Source organism: Cornus florida, unplaced genomic scaffold (assembly GCF_030987335.1).
Source record: "Cornus florida cultivar Cherokee Brave unplaced genomic scaffold, ASM3098733v1 CherokeeBrave_3.0.0_Hap2_Chr02, whole genome shotgun sequence".
NCBI classification, from domain to species: Eukaryota; Viridiplantae; Streptophyta; class Magnoliopsida; order Cornales; family Cornaceae; genus Cornus; species Cornus florida.
The window spans coordinates 45524952-45542843 of NW_026775572.1; the positions used below are offsets into that span (position 1 = coordinate 45524952).

At 40.6% G+C, this 17892-nt stretch overlaps 1 protein-coding gene across 2 annotated transcripts in view; it reads right to left on the minus strand.

Moving 5' to 3' along the window:
• LOC132294859 (uncharacterized) overlaps nucleotides 1-17892 on the minus strand; it is a 36936-nt gene that overhangs the window by 12595 nt on the left and 6449 nt on the right. The window contains exons 3-10 of one of the 2 annotated variants that reach the window (XM_059792866.1): nucleotides 17551-17658; nucleotides 16602-16684; nucleotides 16149-16282; nucleotides 15572-15621; nucleotides 15367-15459; nucleotides 13347-13438; nucleotides 12629-12735; nucleotides 11923-12240 (exon numbers count right to left, since the gene is read on the minus strand). The exons of the other annotated variant lie outside the window; for it this stretch is intronic. Of the exons in view, the coding sequence (XP_059648849.1) occupies nucleotides 12196-12240; nucleotides 12629-12735; nucleotides 13347-13438; nucleotides 15367-15459; nucleotides 15572-15621; nucleotides 16149-16282; nucleotides 16602-16684; nucleotides 17551-17658 (712 nt within the window). The 3' untranslated portion in view covers nucleotides 11923-12195. Of the gene's footprint in view, nucleotides 1-11922; nucleotides 12241-12628; nucleotides 12736-13346; nucleotides 13439-15366; nucleotides 15460-15571; nucleotides 15622-16148; nucleotides 16283-16601; nucleotides 16685-17550; nucleotides 17659-17892 lie in introns of those variants that run through there. 2 annotated transcript variants of the gene reach the window in all.

Consider the following 17892-nt stretch of genomic DNA (forward strand, 5'->3'; position numbering starts at 1 on the left):
TGAGACCTTGTGCATAAGAAGCAGAAGAAAAGTATCGCCAGCCTTTTCACCATAAGGCAAAGGAAGGGAGAAACTTTGCAAGATTTCTTATCCAGGTTTAACATGGAAGCCTCGGAGATAGCAGATTGCCACCCTGCCACGGCAATCGAAACATTTAAGTTGGCAATGATCCAGGGAACCAAGTTTCACACATCCTTGATCAAATATTCCCCCCCGGATATGCAGACTTTGAACGCTAGGGCACAAATCTACATTCGGTTGGAGGAAAACGTAGCCCACCGTGCACAGCACGCTACCCTCGTCATAGTGGAAAACAAGTCTCGAGAGAAAGCTGCAAGCACAAGGATGCAGAAGGTTCCTCATACCGCCACACAAGTCACCCAAGCGCCTGAGAAGAGGCGAAGGACAGAGGACAGGCTTACCCCTCTCCGTACTACCTTAGCGCGCTTATTCCAAGAGAATAAGACGAGGTTCGCAAATCCTCAGCCCATGAAACAACCCTTGGAGCAGAGGGACAAAAGCAAACATTGTGCCTACCATAGAGACTATGGGCATACCACCAATGACTGCAGGTCCCTTCAGCGACAGGTAGAAAGCATGATAGCGAGAGGAGAGTTGGTGGAGTATCTCGCCACGAAGGAGTACGTAAAACCTCGGGAGGTTAACCCTCGACGGGTAGAAGGTGGTCAGGTAAAGGTTATCCATGCCATACACGGAAGGTCAGAGGATGATGAAGAGTCTGAAGAGTTGTACAGATCTAGGCTAAGAGAGGCTCATAAGTTATGAAGATTGTCTTCGGTAAACACGATTGCGCCAGGCAGCATCAACATTGGATTCGGTAGCAATGATCTATCTAGAGTCCAGCGCCCGTATGAAGACCCCTTGGTCATCAGCCTCCTAGTGGCGAATTATATGATCAGGAGGGTGCTAATAGATCCGGGCAGTAGCGCCAACATCATTACAAAAGCAGCCTTCGATCAGCTGGGGGTTTCACCATCGTCCATCAGGCCAACTTCCAGCCCCCTAATGGGGTTTGATGGTACTAAGGTGAATCCGCTTGGGGTGATCGATCTATCCGTTACTGCAGCAAAGAGGACTCTGAAGGAAAACTTCGTTGTGACGGAGATTCATCCATCTTATAACCTCATTATGGGGAGAGGTTGGATCCATCGTATGAATGGAGTCCCCTCTACCCTTCATCAAGTAATGAGGTGTTTATCCCCGGATGGCAGGGAGGTCATCGACCTCTGGGGAGACCAGGTTGCTGCAAAAAAATGTTACATGCTAACATTACATGAAGCAAAGAAAGCGTCAAAATCACCTCAGTCAAAGGCAAATCCCAAAGACGCAATCAAATAGCAGTTACAGTATCCTCTGCCCAAGTATCTCAAGGCAGAGGAAGAAGCCGAAGCTGAAGCACCTACCGAGGAGTCCCTCGAAGCTATAGAGGTAGTCCTCGGAAACCCTCAGAAGGTCACCTACATTGGCTCATCTTGCACAGCCGAAGAGAAGGAAGCATTGATCAAGGTCATTCGGTGCAATTCGGATGTCTTTGCCTGGGATCATTCGGACATGGTGGGGATCGATCCTACGGTCTCATGCCATAGTTTGAGGGTTAACCCGGAATTCAGGCCAGTCAAGCAGAGGTACCGACGGTTCGCACCTGAACGGAATCACATAATAGCCGAGGAAGTAAATAAACTATTACAAGCATGATTCATTCGAGAGGTGCAATACCCACAATGGCTCTCAAATGTAGTAGTCGTTCAAAAGAAGAATGGGAAATGGAGGGTCTGCGTAGATTATACTAACCTTAACAAAGCTTGCCCAAAAGATAGCTTCCCTCTACCCAAGATTGATCAAATGGTGGATGCTACGACAGGTTATGAGAGGCTCACATTCCTCGATGCATATTCCGGCTATAATCAGATTCCCATGAATCCTGAAGATGAGGAGAAAACCGCTTTCATCATAGAGACGGGCACTTACTGCTACAGAGTGATGCCCTTCGGTCTAAAGAATGCCGGAGCCACCTACCAGCGACTTGTCAATAAAATTTTCAATAATCTACTGGGGAATACAGTTGAAGCCTATATCGATGACATGGTGGTCAAAAGTAAACGGAAAGAGGATCACCCGAAGCACCTCTAGGAAGTCTTTGATACTCTCAAGAGGTACAATATGAAGCTGAACCCCACCAAGTGCTCCTTCGCCGTCTCTTCAGGACAGTTCCTCGGGCACATTGTAAATAAAAGAGGAATAGAAGTAAGCCCAGCTCAGGCAAAGGCATACAGAACCAAGAGCCAAAAACCCGCAGGGAAGTGCAAGTTTTAACCGGCCGAATTGCGGCCCTCAGCCGGTTCATATCCCGATTATCTGATAAGTATAAACCTTTCTTTGATGCTATTCGGTCCAAAAACAAAGATATGTGGGGACCTCAGCAACAGGAAGCTCTCAATCAATTGAAAAGCTACATGACAAAACCCCCAATCCTTTCTGCTCCAACGCCCGGAGACACTCTCATCCTGTACTTGGCAGTATCTGCTGTAGCAACAAGCGCAGTGTTGATCAAAGAAGGAGGCAAGGTTCAGCACCCAATCTTTTACACAAGCAAAACGATGACGGATGCCGAGACACGGTACAGCAAGACGGAAAAGATAATCCTGGCGTTAATTTATGCCAAGAGGAAACTTCGACATTACTTCGAATCTCACCGCATAGTGGTACTTACAAATCACCCTATACGGGCTATCCTAGCTAAACCAGACTTGTCTGGTCGAATTACAAAATGGGTTATTGAACTTAGCTCTTTTGATATCACCTATGCACTAAAGGTATCTCACAAGGGGCAGTCCGTAGCGGATTTCCTACTAGAGTATGAAGATCAATCTGAGGAGCCGACACTTCAAGAGCCGTACTGGGAGTTACGGGTTGATGGCTCTTCCAACCAGAAAAGGGCAGGGGCCGGGATTGACATCACAACACCCGAGGGTACCAAGCTGCAGCAGTCAATTTGGCTAGATTTCCCAGCTACTAATAACGAGGCCGAGTATGAGGCGTTGCTTGCCGGTCTTCGACTAGCTAAACAGCTACAGGTACGGTGCTTAAAAGTTTTTAGTGACTCACAGCTTGTGATCAATCAAGTGACAGGGCACTATTATCCCAAGGAGGAACGTATGAAGTCATACAAAGATGCTGTAGAGAATGCCATCCGGGAGTTCGATCAAATCGAATTCCAACAGGTACCACGAGATGAAAATGCCGAAGCAGATCGATTGGCCGCAGCCGCATCATCTTCAGATGAAGAGTTGATTCGGCTTGTTCCAATCGATGTCCTCGAAGAACCTGGCATTAATCCCCGGCAAGCGGTGATGGTGATCCCGGAAGTTCCACGCGAGCCATGCTGGATTGATCCAATTGAGGCCTACCTCAAGGAAGGAGTTCTCCCAAATCAAAAAACTGAGGCAAGGAAGCTTAGGCTTACCGCGGCTAAATACTCAATCATCAATAACCAGTTATACCGAAGGTCATTCTCCGGTCCTTATCTCAGGTGTTTAACCCCTACTGAGGCTCTCACAATTCTAAAACAAGTTCATGAAGGAGATTGTGGAAATCACTCGGGAGGAAGATCCCTTGCACACAAAATTCTAACCCAAGGCTATTTTTGGCCATACTTGGCTCGGAATGCCGAAGAATACACAAGAAGATGTGACAAGTGTCAGCGCCATGGTCCAGTAAAGCATCAACCTGCCGAAGGTTTGCACGCCATGGCTAATCCATGGCCGTTCGCCCAATGGGGGATTGATGTAGTAGGACCGTTACCCAAAACCGTGGAAAAAAAGGAGTATGTGCTTCTGGCTACGGATTACTTCACCAAGTGGGTGGAAGCTGAAGCCTTCTCTAGCGTCACCCACGAAGAAGTAAAGCATTTCATTTGGAGCAACATTATTTGCCGGTTTGGGGTACCAAAAGTCATCGTAATGGACAATGGTAAGAACCTCGATAACAGAAGTACAAGAAAGTTCTTTAGCGAACATGGAATCCTGCAAAAATTGGCTGCAGTTAGTCATCCACAAGGCAATGGGCAGGCTGAAATAACTAATCGCACGATATTTGGGTGCTTAAAGAAAAAATTGGAGAAATTAAAGACAAAATGGTACGAGAATCTCCCTCAAGTGCTCTAGGCATATCGAACCACTCCAAGACGACCCACGGGAGAAAGCCCATTTGCTATGGCATATGGATCCGAAGCTGTCATTCCTACCGAGTCCATAATCCCAACCCTTCGGACATCCTTGGTACTGGAAGGGAACAATGAGCAACAACTCGAACATAGCCTTGATCTTGTGGACGAAAGGAGAGATGCAGCAGCAATTCGGCTCGCGGCATATCAACAGCAGGTGTGTAACAGTTATAACAAACGCGTCAGATTCAGGAGCTTTGTGGTAGGCGATTGGGTTTTGAAGCAAGAGACAGCTCATGTAAAGAAACTGGAACCTAATTAGACCGGACCCTACAGGGTTACCGAAGTAGTGGGGAAAGGAGCATATCGTTTGGCCGAAGCTGGCGGACGTCCCATTGCGCGTCCTTGGAACGCAATACACCTTAAAAGGTATTTCCATTAGTTAAGTTTGTTAATTTTGCTGCAAATTCTTCACAAATAAGGCTGCGTATGTCCACAGTCAGCCAAACTTTTCTTTATTTTACTTCTATATTCAGTACAACTCTACTCTATTTATTTCTTTCCATAAAAATAGGGGCCATACTACTCTATGATTATGCAACTTTTATGCATGTGTCGCATTAGGCAATTTTTATGCATGCCAAGTCGCACTATGCAATTTTTATGCAATTAGAAGCAAGCTGCTAAAAAGCATTCGTCACAATGATTTTTAAGAAAAGAAAAAAAAAGGTTATGGGCTATGCTTAAAACTTTCTATCCCACATCGACAAAAAAATATGTGCTACATTCTATTATATATGGGAATATTCAAATAGTTAATTACGGTGTAAGGAGGGCCCACTGGTATTTAAGGCTGTCAAGCTCGATACCAGAGGTATTCCTTACACCGACCTTTTTGATGAAATTTAGTCTATATCCCACATCGGATAGAAATAGAAAAGAAATGCGGTTCATATATGCGTGGTCCACAACATTTGGTTGCCAAGAAGGGAGTATCAGTGGAGGAGGAAAGTCTCCAAAGTCAACAAATAGGAAACTTCACAGCCACTGTTACTCACTTTCTTGGCCTCTTGTCATTTTTGAATCCTCGGCCTCATTATAAGTTGTTTGAGAAAAAATATAAACAAACCTCCCCTAAGGCTCAGCGTCGGGAAGTAGTTCATTCGCCTTGGACCCTAAGTGTCCGGTTCGGCAAAACCTCCCCTCAGGCTCAGCGCCGGGGAGTAATTTATTTAACCTCCCCTCAGGCTCAGCGCCGGGGAGTAATTCATTCGCCTCGGACCTTGAGTGTCCGGCTCGGCAAAACCTCCCCTCAGGCTCAGCGCCGGGGAGTAATTCATTTAAACCTCCCCTCAGGCTCAGCGCTGGGGAGTAGGTCATTCGCCTCAGACCCTAAGTGTTCGGCTCGGCAAAAATCTCGCCTCGGACCCTAAGTGTCCGGCTCGGCAAAACCTCCCCTCCCGCTCCACGCCAGGGAGTGTTTAATTCGCCTCGAATCCTAAGTGTCCGAGACAGCTTCGGACCCTAAATGTCCTATTCAGCAATATTCCTCCACACTCAGTGCCGAGGAATAATTCGCTTCAGACCTCAGGTGCCCGGATCAGAACTCTTTCCTCCGGATTCCAAGTGTTTTATACCCTGTGGATATAGATATATCATAAGTTCATCATGATCCACCCCACATCAGGAACACACGAGGAGGAAAGAATATCTATACGTCTACTGCAGGCAAGTCAAAGGCAAGGAGAGTTCACTTAACAGTTAAATCATTGTCCATATGAATCATCCTGAGATATCAACTAAACTGTTAAAAGGATCTCCTTCTTCCCACCATCCTTGCTTTTTCTCGGATAGCATAAATCCGAAGCATAAAGACAATGTGTTTTGTTTGTCATAAAAACATTACCAGTCAGAAAAATATGAACAGTATCAAAAGCATACAGCAAAAACAAATCAGGTATTGAAAGCCTAAAGCAAAAAATTATATTCATTATCCCAAACATACTGTCAATAAAAACAAAATACATGGTTCTACTTCCTCTTCGGATCGAAGGGAGTAAATTCAAAAGCATCCACTACAGTAGGACTTGGGGTAGGAGGAATTGAAGCCGCAAGGGCAGAAGAGCTAGGAGTACCCTTCAGGTGCGCCTTCACTATCTCGGCAAAGCGGATTTCAGCTTCCAAAGCCTCTGGCCCTTCATCATATGGGAAGTGCACCCCCACCTGCTTATCAAAAGCGTCCGGATCCATCGTCCTAGGGCCTGAGCCCTGATTATAGCCAGACCGGAACGCTTTAGCACTAGCCAGGTGTGCCAAACAGGAGTAGCGCCCCTGCATTTGCTTCCCCGCCTTGAAGCAAGTAGTAAGAGCCTCGGTCAGGCGTTGAACTTCGGCCTGAAGAGAATCCACCTTAGCCTCAGAGGCAGCCAACTGCCTCTTATACACATCCTTGGCTTCAGAAGCTATCTTCAGATTGGTAGAGACAGTGGTGGCTCTCTTCTCTGCATTGTCAAGATCCTTTTCTAGCTTCTTGATGGAGAGGGATTGGGCTTCAGCAGTGGCGCAGAGGGCCATGGTGTGGTATAGACTCTGTATAACAGAGGAACAAATATGAGCATAAATGAAAACATAAGCAAGCAAGCGTAACATAATTCTGAAGGAGCAATGCGAACCTCTATGGCCCGGACCGGGGCAGAGGGTAGTAGTTGTTCCAACCCCATTTGACTGATGGCTTCCTCGTCCTTTGGGAGCCACATCCCTCGAGCCACCGCCAGTGTAGCTGAAGGGTCTGTAATCACAGAATTCCCTGAGTGCAGGACTGACTTGTCAGCCCTGGTGAAGGAAGGAGTCCAAGGAGCCCCAGTCTCAGCCAGAACAAAGGCCCTAACTTCATCTTCAGGTTCGGCCTCTCCAGCCTTTTTCCCTCTGCTTTTAGAAGGGACCTTGCCCTTGCCAGAGGATGGGGGGTTGAGGCGAGATTTCTTCATTGGTGGTTCTTCAGCCTCCACCTCATCCTCAGTAGATCTAATAACGACCAAGGGTTGGGCATCTTCGGCTTTCTTTTTTAAAGCCTCAGCCCTCCGTATCTTCTCCTCAGTCATGGGGAAACTGTCAAAGGATGGTAGAGACAGATCCATGAGGTCTGCAGCAACAGCACTGGAGGCAATATCCTTGAGGTTTGAAGAAGTTAGCAGGTCCTCGATAGGTGAGGAGTCACTCCAGACTCGTTCCTCAAGAAAAGAAAGTCTGTTCCTTGCTGCGGAGGAGGGGAATGTAGCTGAAAAAACACCAAGAAACTCATAAGTACGGCGAAACACTAAGACTTGGCAAGGAAAACAGCCAGAACACTTGGTATGAAGGGAGGTTAAGTATTCTATACCTAATTTCCCGAACTTGCGCGGGATGGGAAACGTAATTGATTGGGGTACGAATCATTTTCCTTTAACTATAACCATCATTTCTTTCCACTTCTTTTCGGATGAAGGAAGGTTCGTGCATATCCTCTGATGAAGGGGAGAGGTAAAAAAGAAGCGACCAGGCTCGGTCCCATGCTTAGATATATTGTAAGTAAGCAGAAGGTCGGCAAGGGTCAAATCCAGAGCCTCTAATTTTCGGCGCACCAATAGTGCCGAAAGGATGCGAAAGAAATTAGGATTTACCTGAAGGGGGCAAGACCTAACTTGTTGAAAACTAAATGATAGAAGGGATGAAGAGGGAATCGGAGGGCGTTAAGATGCCCTACCGAAAGAAACAATTCACTCTCTTCAATTCTTTCGCCGGAGGTAAAATCGGCACCCTCGGGATATTCTGCAATTTCTACTCCCTCAAGAATATCAAATTCTTCCATTACCGAAGCAATAGAGAACTTGATGCGGCGAATAGAGATGATTGCTTTCCTCTCTTCATGAGTAAGAACATAATCAGAGCCTGAGGTGGATGTCTCGGCTGGAAGGGGGGAGGTACCTAATTGATTCAACGAAAGACGATCTGTAGAAACCCTAGAAGGGGGAGCCCTAATGCGAACGGGGGAAGATGAAGGTATGGATTCAGAATCCCCAATGTCTATGCGTTCGGGAGTAGATGAAGTACTCATAATGAAAGATTGAAGAGAAAGATGCGAAAAAAACTAACCTGACAAAGCGATGGAATGAAGAACGCAGAAGTGCAGTAAGGGTGAATGTAACTCTTGCAAAATCTTGTATGACGAAGTAATAATGAAAGACCTCGAACCGTTTCTGAAGCAAAGTAAAAAACCGGTTTCAATTCCCTCTTTAATAGGAGCCGTCACTCAATTAAAAATGAAATTTGGGGCAAAGTGTGGAGGGAAAAAAACTCCCTCCAATAAAAAGCGCACACGTCATCACTACACATATCTACATTCCAAGGACATATAAGGCCCATCATGCTCAAGCCCAGATTGAGGGTACTTATAGCCCAAGACCATTGTTATTTGTCCTCTAATCTCCATCAAGGCCGAATCAAGAGGTTATCAGCCCAACTTGTTAATATTTAACATCCGGTCCGTTACTCAAGCCCAGCCGGATCAAAATATGTTCAGCCCAGTTATTCAAGAATGCACAAGTCCTACCAATTGAAGGATTTACCGTAGAAGGAAAATTCTGAGATAGGAAGTTCTGTACAAGGCAAGTTCTATGTATGAAAAATTAGACAATGGAAAGAACTCTATTAGTAAAGAATGTTTATATAGAAAGAATTAGAGGGCAAGCAACGCGAGTCCTACCATAATTTTACAATCTTTTGTATATAAATAGAGGCTTAGACCTCCAATAAAGGGATCAAGCAATTCTACGCTTCAAGATATATTGTTCTTGTTTATTTTACTATTGATTGAGTGAGTTGTTTTATTTTTCTTAATCATTATTGGTTGAACGAAATTTTGCACCTACAGTAGTATTACTCTATAAAATATAATTTTTATATAATATATTATATAGGTTTTGAAATAAATTTTAAAAGGTGTCTTTCTAAAAAAGACTTTACTAGAATGTTTATGCTTGTTTGAGGAAATACATAACAATTCTGGAAGGTGACTTTTTACTTATAAATGTTAAAGTTGAAGCAATGCTCAAAATATAGAAACGCCAAGATTTCTTCTCCTCTTTTCTTTCAGATTTTGCTATGAAGTGATGGTGCAATGTTTATCTACAACTTTAAAGACGGTGGCTTAGTGTTACTCAACTTGTTTTTTGATGACTACAAGTTTTCAGTGCTTTCTTTATTTTCCCCTATCAGCATACTATCCAAATTAACAATTTCATGAGTGATTCACTTAAATTCATATAGTGAATAATCACTCAAAAAATTTTAATTTTAAATAGTCATGCATGGAAGATAGGCAAAAATATTCATTATTGGAATTGCGAAATAATCTAAATGTAATCTCATAAACATCCCATCTTCACATAAGGCACATATAAAAAATTAACAACTAAGACTCCATTTGTTTCGACGTAAACTATTTTTTTTAGAAAATGTTTTTATTTTTCCGTAAACTAATTTTTTTGAAAAATATTTTTTTTTTCAGTAAAATATTTTTTTATTTTTACTTTGTCGGTATTTGGCTAATGTTTACGTCGTTAACTTGTCGAAAATTGATAAATAAATTATTTTTGTTAAATTTTAATATATTTTTTTCTTCGTAAATTTACGACAACCAAACACTAAAAAATTTATGTCCTTACAAATGGAGCCTTTTAAATACAATTATGATAAAGATTAAATTAAAAGATTAATTTAGATTGAATTACTAAGATTGTAATACAATTATGGTGGGCAGGTGTGACATGAAAATTATAGTCGCGGTGAGGGCTCAGACTTGACCTTCATCTCATAAGATCAAAACCCTAACCAGGCGTAGGTTATGCATGCTAAGCCATCACCACTCCTAGCATCTGAGCTACATGCTTTTTCTTTTAAAACTGAAATCTATACATAAGGCCAGATGATCTATATTTGAATCATATTCAATAAATAAATAAAATGGCTAGACAGCATGAGACTCCGCAATACGAATTTCGAAAGGGACATATGTACGCAATTTTAATCTCGTATGCGGAAAGGATGTTTTCGTGATTCAAACTCGCGACGCTCAAGTAATAATAGAATAACCTTACCATTGTACCAAGACTTACTCTCATTAACAATAAAATAACCTTACCGTTGTACTAAGGCTTACCCTCATTTATACGGGTATTAAATATTGGCATCGAAAGATGGTATCTTGTGTGTCCGATATTCCTCTGAACCAAAAATTGAAGGCAAGAAGAAGTAGTGGTAGTTACGTGTAATGAATTGAGATGAGAGATTAGTAGGGATCAAAGTCCATGTGGGTCAGCATAAACACAAATACAAGTGTGACAGATATCAAACCTCATAAATTCCCTTATTAATATAATTTACATCAATGAAGGTCTCTCCTGTAAAATTATCAAAAATACCATATCCTACTAAGTACCATTAACATCTAAAGTAGATCAAACTACACAAATTTGTCGTACTATTTATCTTCTAGTCTTGGCTCTCTCAGCAAGTACAGTACCAACTATTAAATGGGAAAGTTCACATGGTCAGGTACGTGCCAAACTTGGAGACACCAACTTCTCAAATATAGGTCTCGTTTGGAATCCTTTATATCTTTTCCTTGACCTAGGGTTTGCTTCCCAAACGTGTAACCAAAGTTCGAAAAGTGGGTCAAAATTCTGAAATCCAAGCCTTTTGTTTTTTTACCTCTTTCTCTGTGAACATTAACTCCCTTTTGCATTAATCATGCACGGCCAAACTTTGCAAATTCCACACAGGAACTAAAACGGCAATACCACTCAAAGGAAGAAAAAATACAATCGGGGAGGAGAACATCTAACAATCACGGGCCAAATGCTCCACTTATATCAAGCATTCGGTTTCAAGAGCCTCCCTACTCAACAAATGAGCTACATAATTACTCAACAAATGAGCTACATAATTTCTTCTACGAGGAACCAAACAAGGGAAGAACCGAGACAGTCCTTGAGGAGAATAGAGATACTTCATTGACATTGTTCATTCACTTTTTCTGAAACTACGTGTTTACCGTGTCAGTGTTTTTATGTTCACAAAATTTATTAAATTTGATTGAAAGAGCTGTGAGGGATATTTTACAGCCAAAACAAGACCAATTAGTTTCTTTGGTTCATGACAATGATGTCCCTGTAGATTGTAACGCATGACCCCTCTTAGAAAATCAAGTTAGTGAAGACCACAACACACAAGTTTAAATAGATGTCTCTCTAAATGAAAGTACACATAACACAAGAAACAATCACGTTATAAAAGCATAATTTATTATAAGGTCAATGCTAAAACCTCTCCTAAATTTATTTCCCTCTGTCTCAACTTAATTCTCTCCCCAAAAATGCTTCCTCTTCTTTCAAATTTCTCTGTAGAATGATTACGACGAGTATCACACCAGTTTTCCCGGCAAGAAACTCACACACCCCCTTTGGAAGACGAGGAAGTAACACTAGTTCAGCACCTAATCATTTACCAAGCGAGGCCTAGAAGGTATTGCAAAAGGACAGGTCAGTCTCTAAGGGTCAGCTGATGCTAGTGACAGAAGTTGGGTGTCAAAAGTTTCATATCTGGTGTGGTGCAAAATTGATAGTTACAGATTATATTGAAGATGTCAGCAAAGTGGTGAAAATTTGGTGTCAAAAAGACTAGAACCCATAAAGGATAGGAAGTAAGAAACTCACTTTTCCCTAATTGTTATGTTCTGTAAAACTAAGAAGACGATGATGAAGTATATTCAAATACATTACAAGTTAAGTTCGGCCAACAAAATTACTGCTCGCGGTTTTTCTACTAGTGCCATTGCTCGGAATTCCATAGGCTAGTCAACTCTATACATTTTAAATTGGCATTTGTTGGTCATTCTCAATCTTGCAGAAGAAGAGAGCAAAAGACAAGTCTGTAAGGAACCTGCACAAGGTCCATACCCTCAAAGAATGATGTCTTCATCGAGATGTCTGCACCAATTTATTGATATCACATCCTTGGAGCTACACACAAACAAAGAAGAGCAGAAGTTTCAGCACTTGCAGAAACTTAATAATAATAAACCTGAACATGCAAAGTCAGTTACAAATTAAGGGAAGTTCGCAGCAACTTTGCCCTCAAGGATTTGAAGCAAACAAGGTAAAAATCAGTGTCATTATTAGTTTTTGGAAGTTTTGACTCAAAATATACCAATTCATTTAGAAATGAAGCATTACATTATGTGCTTCAGCTGACATTATAGAACAGGTTGACAAGGAAATAAAAAGTAATTACTATAACTAGGTCCCATAAAAGCAATTTTCCCTACGAAAATCATTCTAAATTGTAAATTAAATGTGGGCCATTCCAGGACCCAAGCAAATTCATATCCAGAAGAAGTAAATAATTTACCTTAAGAAAGGTAAGAAACAAGATTACTCCTGAGTTCCAGACGGCATGTATGGTGATTGGAGTCAGAAGGTTGCGAGTTTGAGCATATGAAAATCCCAAAGCAGAACCTAAATGCATATATAATACAGTTAATTACTTCGAAATAGGTGGGTCATTTTGACAGTATTTGGAAAGAAACAAATCATGGTGCTGCTGAGACTTGGCCTTCTATTTTCAAACCATGTTAAAGACTGTTAAAACTTAAATATTGTCAATTAAAACGCTTCCTCGATTTCCAAAAAAATGCTAGCATAATCAAATTTAGGAACATGAATTGATGATTGAACACGTGGAGTTCAAAATTTTCATATGCACTTCAGCCCAGAAAATTTTGCCCCTTCTCCCCAGTTGATCACTCCACTAAATCTATAAGTCTTAATCCCAACTACTTGGATTACACTAAATAGATCTACCATCTCCAGCTCAGTTTTTGTAAATCTATATAATTACAGAATCAGTTTCCCTATACCTCTCGCGTTCTCACCAGGCAATGAAATGTGAAAATTACACCTTTCAAGTTTCTGCACATTTTCTTTTGTAGTCCATCAGTACATTAGTGACTATGGATACTATGAGCTTTTGCACTTCTTTTCTCTCTTTTTTTGGTGTTTCTACATTTTTTAATGATTAATTAACTGCTTAAATTTAGGTTAAATGTTATACAATGTAGAAACAATACCTAACACAAACTGCAGGGGAAACAATTCAGGAGTGCGATGAGCACCTGCAAATACTGCACCACTAATAAGGACAGAAACTGGCGTAGGCAACCTGTAGAAAGAATTGGGTAGAGCGTGAGAGCATATAAAGAATCAATAAACTGTGATGTGTGAATCTGAGCTCATATGCATATGTGGGGGTATGTATTTTTGAACGCAACCGCAGGAAAAACTAAATTTTGCAGTACTAAGTCTTACCCATGCTCTCTAGGATAACTGTCTGAGCCCTTTTCATTGCTCTACTTTATCTAGGTTCTAGCATCCAGTCATAGGAAACATGTCTTTTCTTAGAAGTGAATCACTTTCTTTTTGGCCTCTCACTTGTCTTTCACTCTATATAAATCCAAAAACTGGCACTACGGATTGGTGCAAGTTGCAACCAATAGCCTTTGCTGCTTTAAGGTATAAAGAAATGTAATGATTCAAGGAATAAGGAATGGGACTGGAGGCGCCCAAAGGTCACAAGACGACAATAAGAAAGGCCGTTTAACATATATAAAATTAATATATGGTCCATCCCCCTAGATGCAGGATAGTGCTAGGAGGTGTTGCACACCAAAGGAGTGAATCGTAGTTGCATACGGATAAAGCACGTTCCATTCACTTCCTCCCCTAAACATCAACGGGTACCTATAATAATAAAACCTAAAGAATGAAAGGTTTTCTCCGCGGTGTAACTCTATTACTGTGACATACCCACTTATTTCATCAAGATTGCTATTAGATTGCATAGGGTGATGTCACACCCCATTTGGCTCTCCGATAATATAGTCAATGGACTCGCAGATCGAAATACTCCGTCCCATGCCATAATCTGAATGCAGTATAGTTGTGATTGACTTTAATCATCACAAGTATGAATTACCTTTGGATAGTGTAGTCATGATGTATGTGTGGTACAATGCGACCAAAGTAATTTGGGTTTTCTGAATTAAGTTACTGTCAAATTGTTGTGCACACAATCTTATGACCACAGTGATCATGGTGCAACCCCTGTGCTATCATGCCATAATTTCAAGCTTGCCAGGGCATGTTGGCTTAGATTAGGGCAAGCCTAGGTGAGGCAAGGTAATGGGCGACTGTCATGCGCAGTACCTCTAGACAAATGGCATTTTTATTGATTTTGACGATTGCATCTTGAACTGAAGTGGGCAGTCACTGCACAGTGCACACACAAAGCCTATCTGCATCTCAGCCAGAAGGACAAAGGAAGGAACATGGAGGCACCCAATGTGCCCCAAGACATTCCAGTAGTGTGCACTGCTTCAAGGACAACACTTGTGGACAGTCATGATCGCTGTCTCTATCATTTCTTTTCATTCTAAACTAGTCTTCTGCCATTACACCCTTCCCATATCCCCCTATTGCTGCAAAGGTCTAGAATCACTTTTCTTCTCTTCCTGATCACCTACAAACCCCAGTCTTGCAGCTGCACAGTAATAAATCATCTCAATCAACTTTTTCTCATATTGTGATGAATGTCAACTTTAACTTTCCCATAATCAATTCATTTCTAGTTTAAATCTTTCCTGTTTTAACTATTTGTCCCAGTTATAACCCTTTCAGTTGTTCTCTTTTTCATGAGAAGTTTGTTTCTGAACTGCACAACATAATATATGACCAAGCAAAGTTGGTCTTATAGTTTACCAAAAAAATTCTCAGCAATTCATAGATATAACCCCTATTAAATTTCCCCCAAAATGAACCATAGAATCAAGCACTTAAACATGGAAGCATTTTCAGCACATGTAACCAATATAAAAATCAAAAGAATGAGCAAAATCAGTAGCCAGAATGAAAGAGCACGAAATCTGAAATATGCTCATAGAGGGAGCACCTCTAGAGCACGAGTCCTCGTGTATATAATACATACAACATACATTGTCAGCATTATAGCGTGTTTGCTAGATACAACTTAATCTACAATAATGCAACATGAAAAGAAATTTTCATATTCAGAAATCAGAAATGATACCATACCATGTGGTTAGAGACACCATAAAAAACCCTCGAAAGAAAGTCTCCTCGAGAAGCGGAGCAAGGACGCCTGTGATTCCGAGCAGGCAGGCAGTGCTACATGAAAATAAGGATGATTAATTTTCCTGTTTAATCCTCAAGATCTAACTATGGCAAGATAAGTATTTCAAGTGGGCAATTTAAGAAACACAGCCTTTTGTTGAAGTACCATAGACTTGATGATCCAATCAATGGAAGCAAGAGAACAAGAGCATCATTCTGAAACCAATTTACATATTCTAGTTAGGATCCTTCAAGCAGTAGAAAGCACAAAAGCTGCATAAATTTAGAATCAAAGGTACACATTGACAATCAAGTCGTGTCCTTTAAATTAGTCAAAGTAAAAACTCTCTTCAATTAACAAACAAAAAGAAAAAGACCCTACAAAAAATGTATGATACTTCAACTAGATAATGAAGCAAAGTCAAGATCATTATTCACCAGGCCTTCCATTGTGTGAGTGTTATATATAATATGGAGATAGAGAGAGAGAGAGAGAGAGAGAGAGAGAAAGAGAGCCTATTCATTAGATAATTATGGCATCACTCTCATATATGGGCTCAAAGAGAAAATCCATGTACAGTTGCTTATATTACTGTTGAACAAGAATGCAGCGACGATCACTTATAAATAACTAGCCCCATTACCACAACCAGATAAGTCATATGAATATGTTCTCTGCACCTAAAGGGGAAAAAAAGGAGTTTATGTGTGGAAGTTCTTGATATTATTAATCAATTTCTGACCTCTCTTCGCGGTTTATCACCACTAAAAAAGTACAGGGAAACTCCTGTTAATCCTACAGCAAGTAGAGCTCCAACAAGTCCAATTGCTGCCCACAAGAGCCATCCTTTCTGTAGACTGAAAGGATCCCTCAAACCTGAAACAATTCTATTAAGTGGTAAATCGATAAATTGTGGTTCTGGGTCCAAACGTAGATAACTAACAGTGAACAAAGCAACTGCAAAGAATACAACCAAGAACAAAAACTTTTGCAGCTTTATAATAATAGAAATACGTTAAACAATTGTTTCTTTCCAAGAACTACAGTACTACATGTAAAAGGCAATCATGCATGCCTATCCTTATAGAATATGCAAGGTTTCACATGACATAAGTATATAACTAGTTATAGTTAAAGTAGAAGTTGGTTTATAAATCCAGGATAAAGTAATGAACATGTCAAACATGGTTATTACCATAGCGAAACAAGTCACCAGGAAGTGGTCGAAACATATTGGTAACAGTATACACCACTCCAAGTACAACTGCAGTCCCAATGCTGCAAAATAATAACACAAATGAAGTTATACCCACTTATTGTTTCAAAACAGAGTGTAAAATTAACTAAGAAAAAATAAATATGTTGGTTATCTATTAACCTCTAATGGAATTTTCAATGGATATGCAATACCTCTGATTGTCATAGAACTTTTTTCAAATGGATATGAAATCGAGGATGCCAATCCTCTTATGGAATTTTCCAAGGGATATGCAATTTTTCTCATTGGACCATCTCTGCAGCCTGAAGAAGCCCGAAGAGGGGAAAAAAAGAAAAATAAAAAATAAAAAAAGAGAGGAAGAAGCAGGTTGGAGACACAGAGAGATTGACGCTGCACCAAAAGGGCACAACAGTAGGATCCATAAAACTAATGCAGAATGGTAGAAAGTGCATGATAAATCTTCAGATAAAAGTAAAAATGAAGGTTTTATGTCAACTACGGGGTTAAATATATAGCAGATTCCATACGTATTTTTGCTGCTCGCAGATCACCTAACATTTTATCAAAAAGCAACACCAAATTTGAGAATGGCTGAGCATTGTTAGGGAATTGAAATTTTATACTAGCCAAACACAGAAGCGAAGGTAAACTGGTGAGAATTTGAACAACGGAAATTTCAATCTTTGAGTACAATGAATAATTAAATAAGTAATAAATAAATAAAAGTGCATACCACTCTATATACCAAATGATGACCTAACAATGAAAAGCAGCTCTAAATCTGGCTTGCCAAATTCTATAATTTCCCAAATGACACTTATAAAAAAATAATAATAATAATTTAAACTTATCAAAAAAAAATGACACCTATAAGTCAAAACAATATCAAATTTTAAAACAGAAGAGCAAGGATAGTAGTCTGTACGCCTGACGCACGAAAATTATTTCAGCTTTCTCATCCAAGCTTAGTTCTCCAAATTCAAGTCCGAGATAGGGTATAGCTTTTGTCTCTATAATCCCTGTCAAAACAAAACTGCCAGGATAATAATTAGAGTCTCCAACTGATTGATGCTTAAACATTATCATGAAAACACAATTACTAGTAGATGAACAGAAATAAAACTAATTTATCTCCACGAGAGAGAGAAGAAGAAGAAGGGAAGAAGTTTTAGACCTCAAATTACATAAATAGAAACAATATTGATCAATATCGAGATTAGATTAAAAAAAAAAAAATGCCTAATGTTAGATTATATGATGCAAAGAT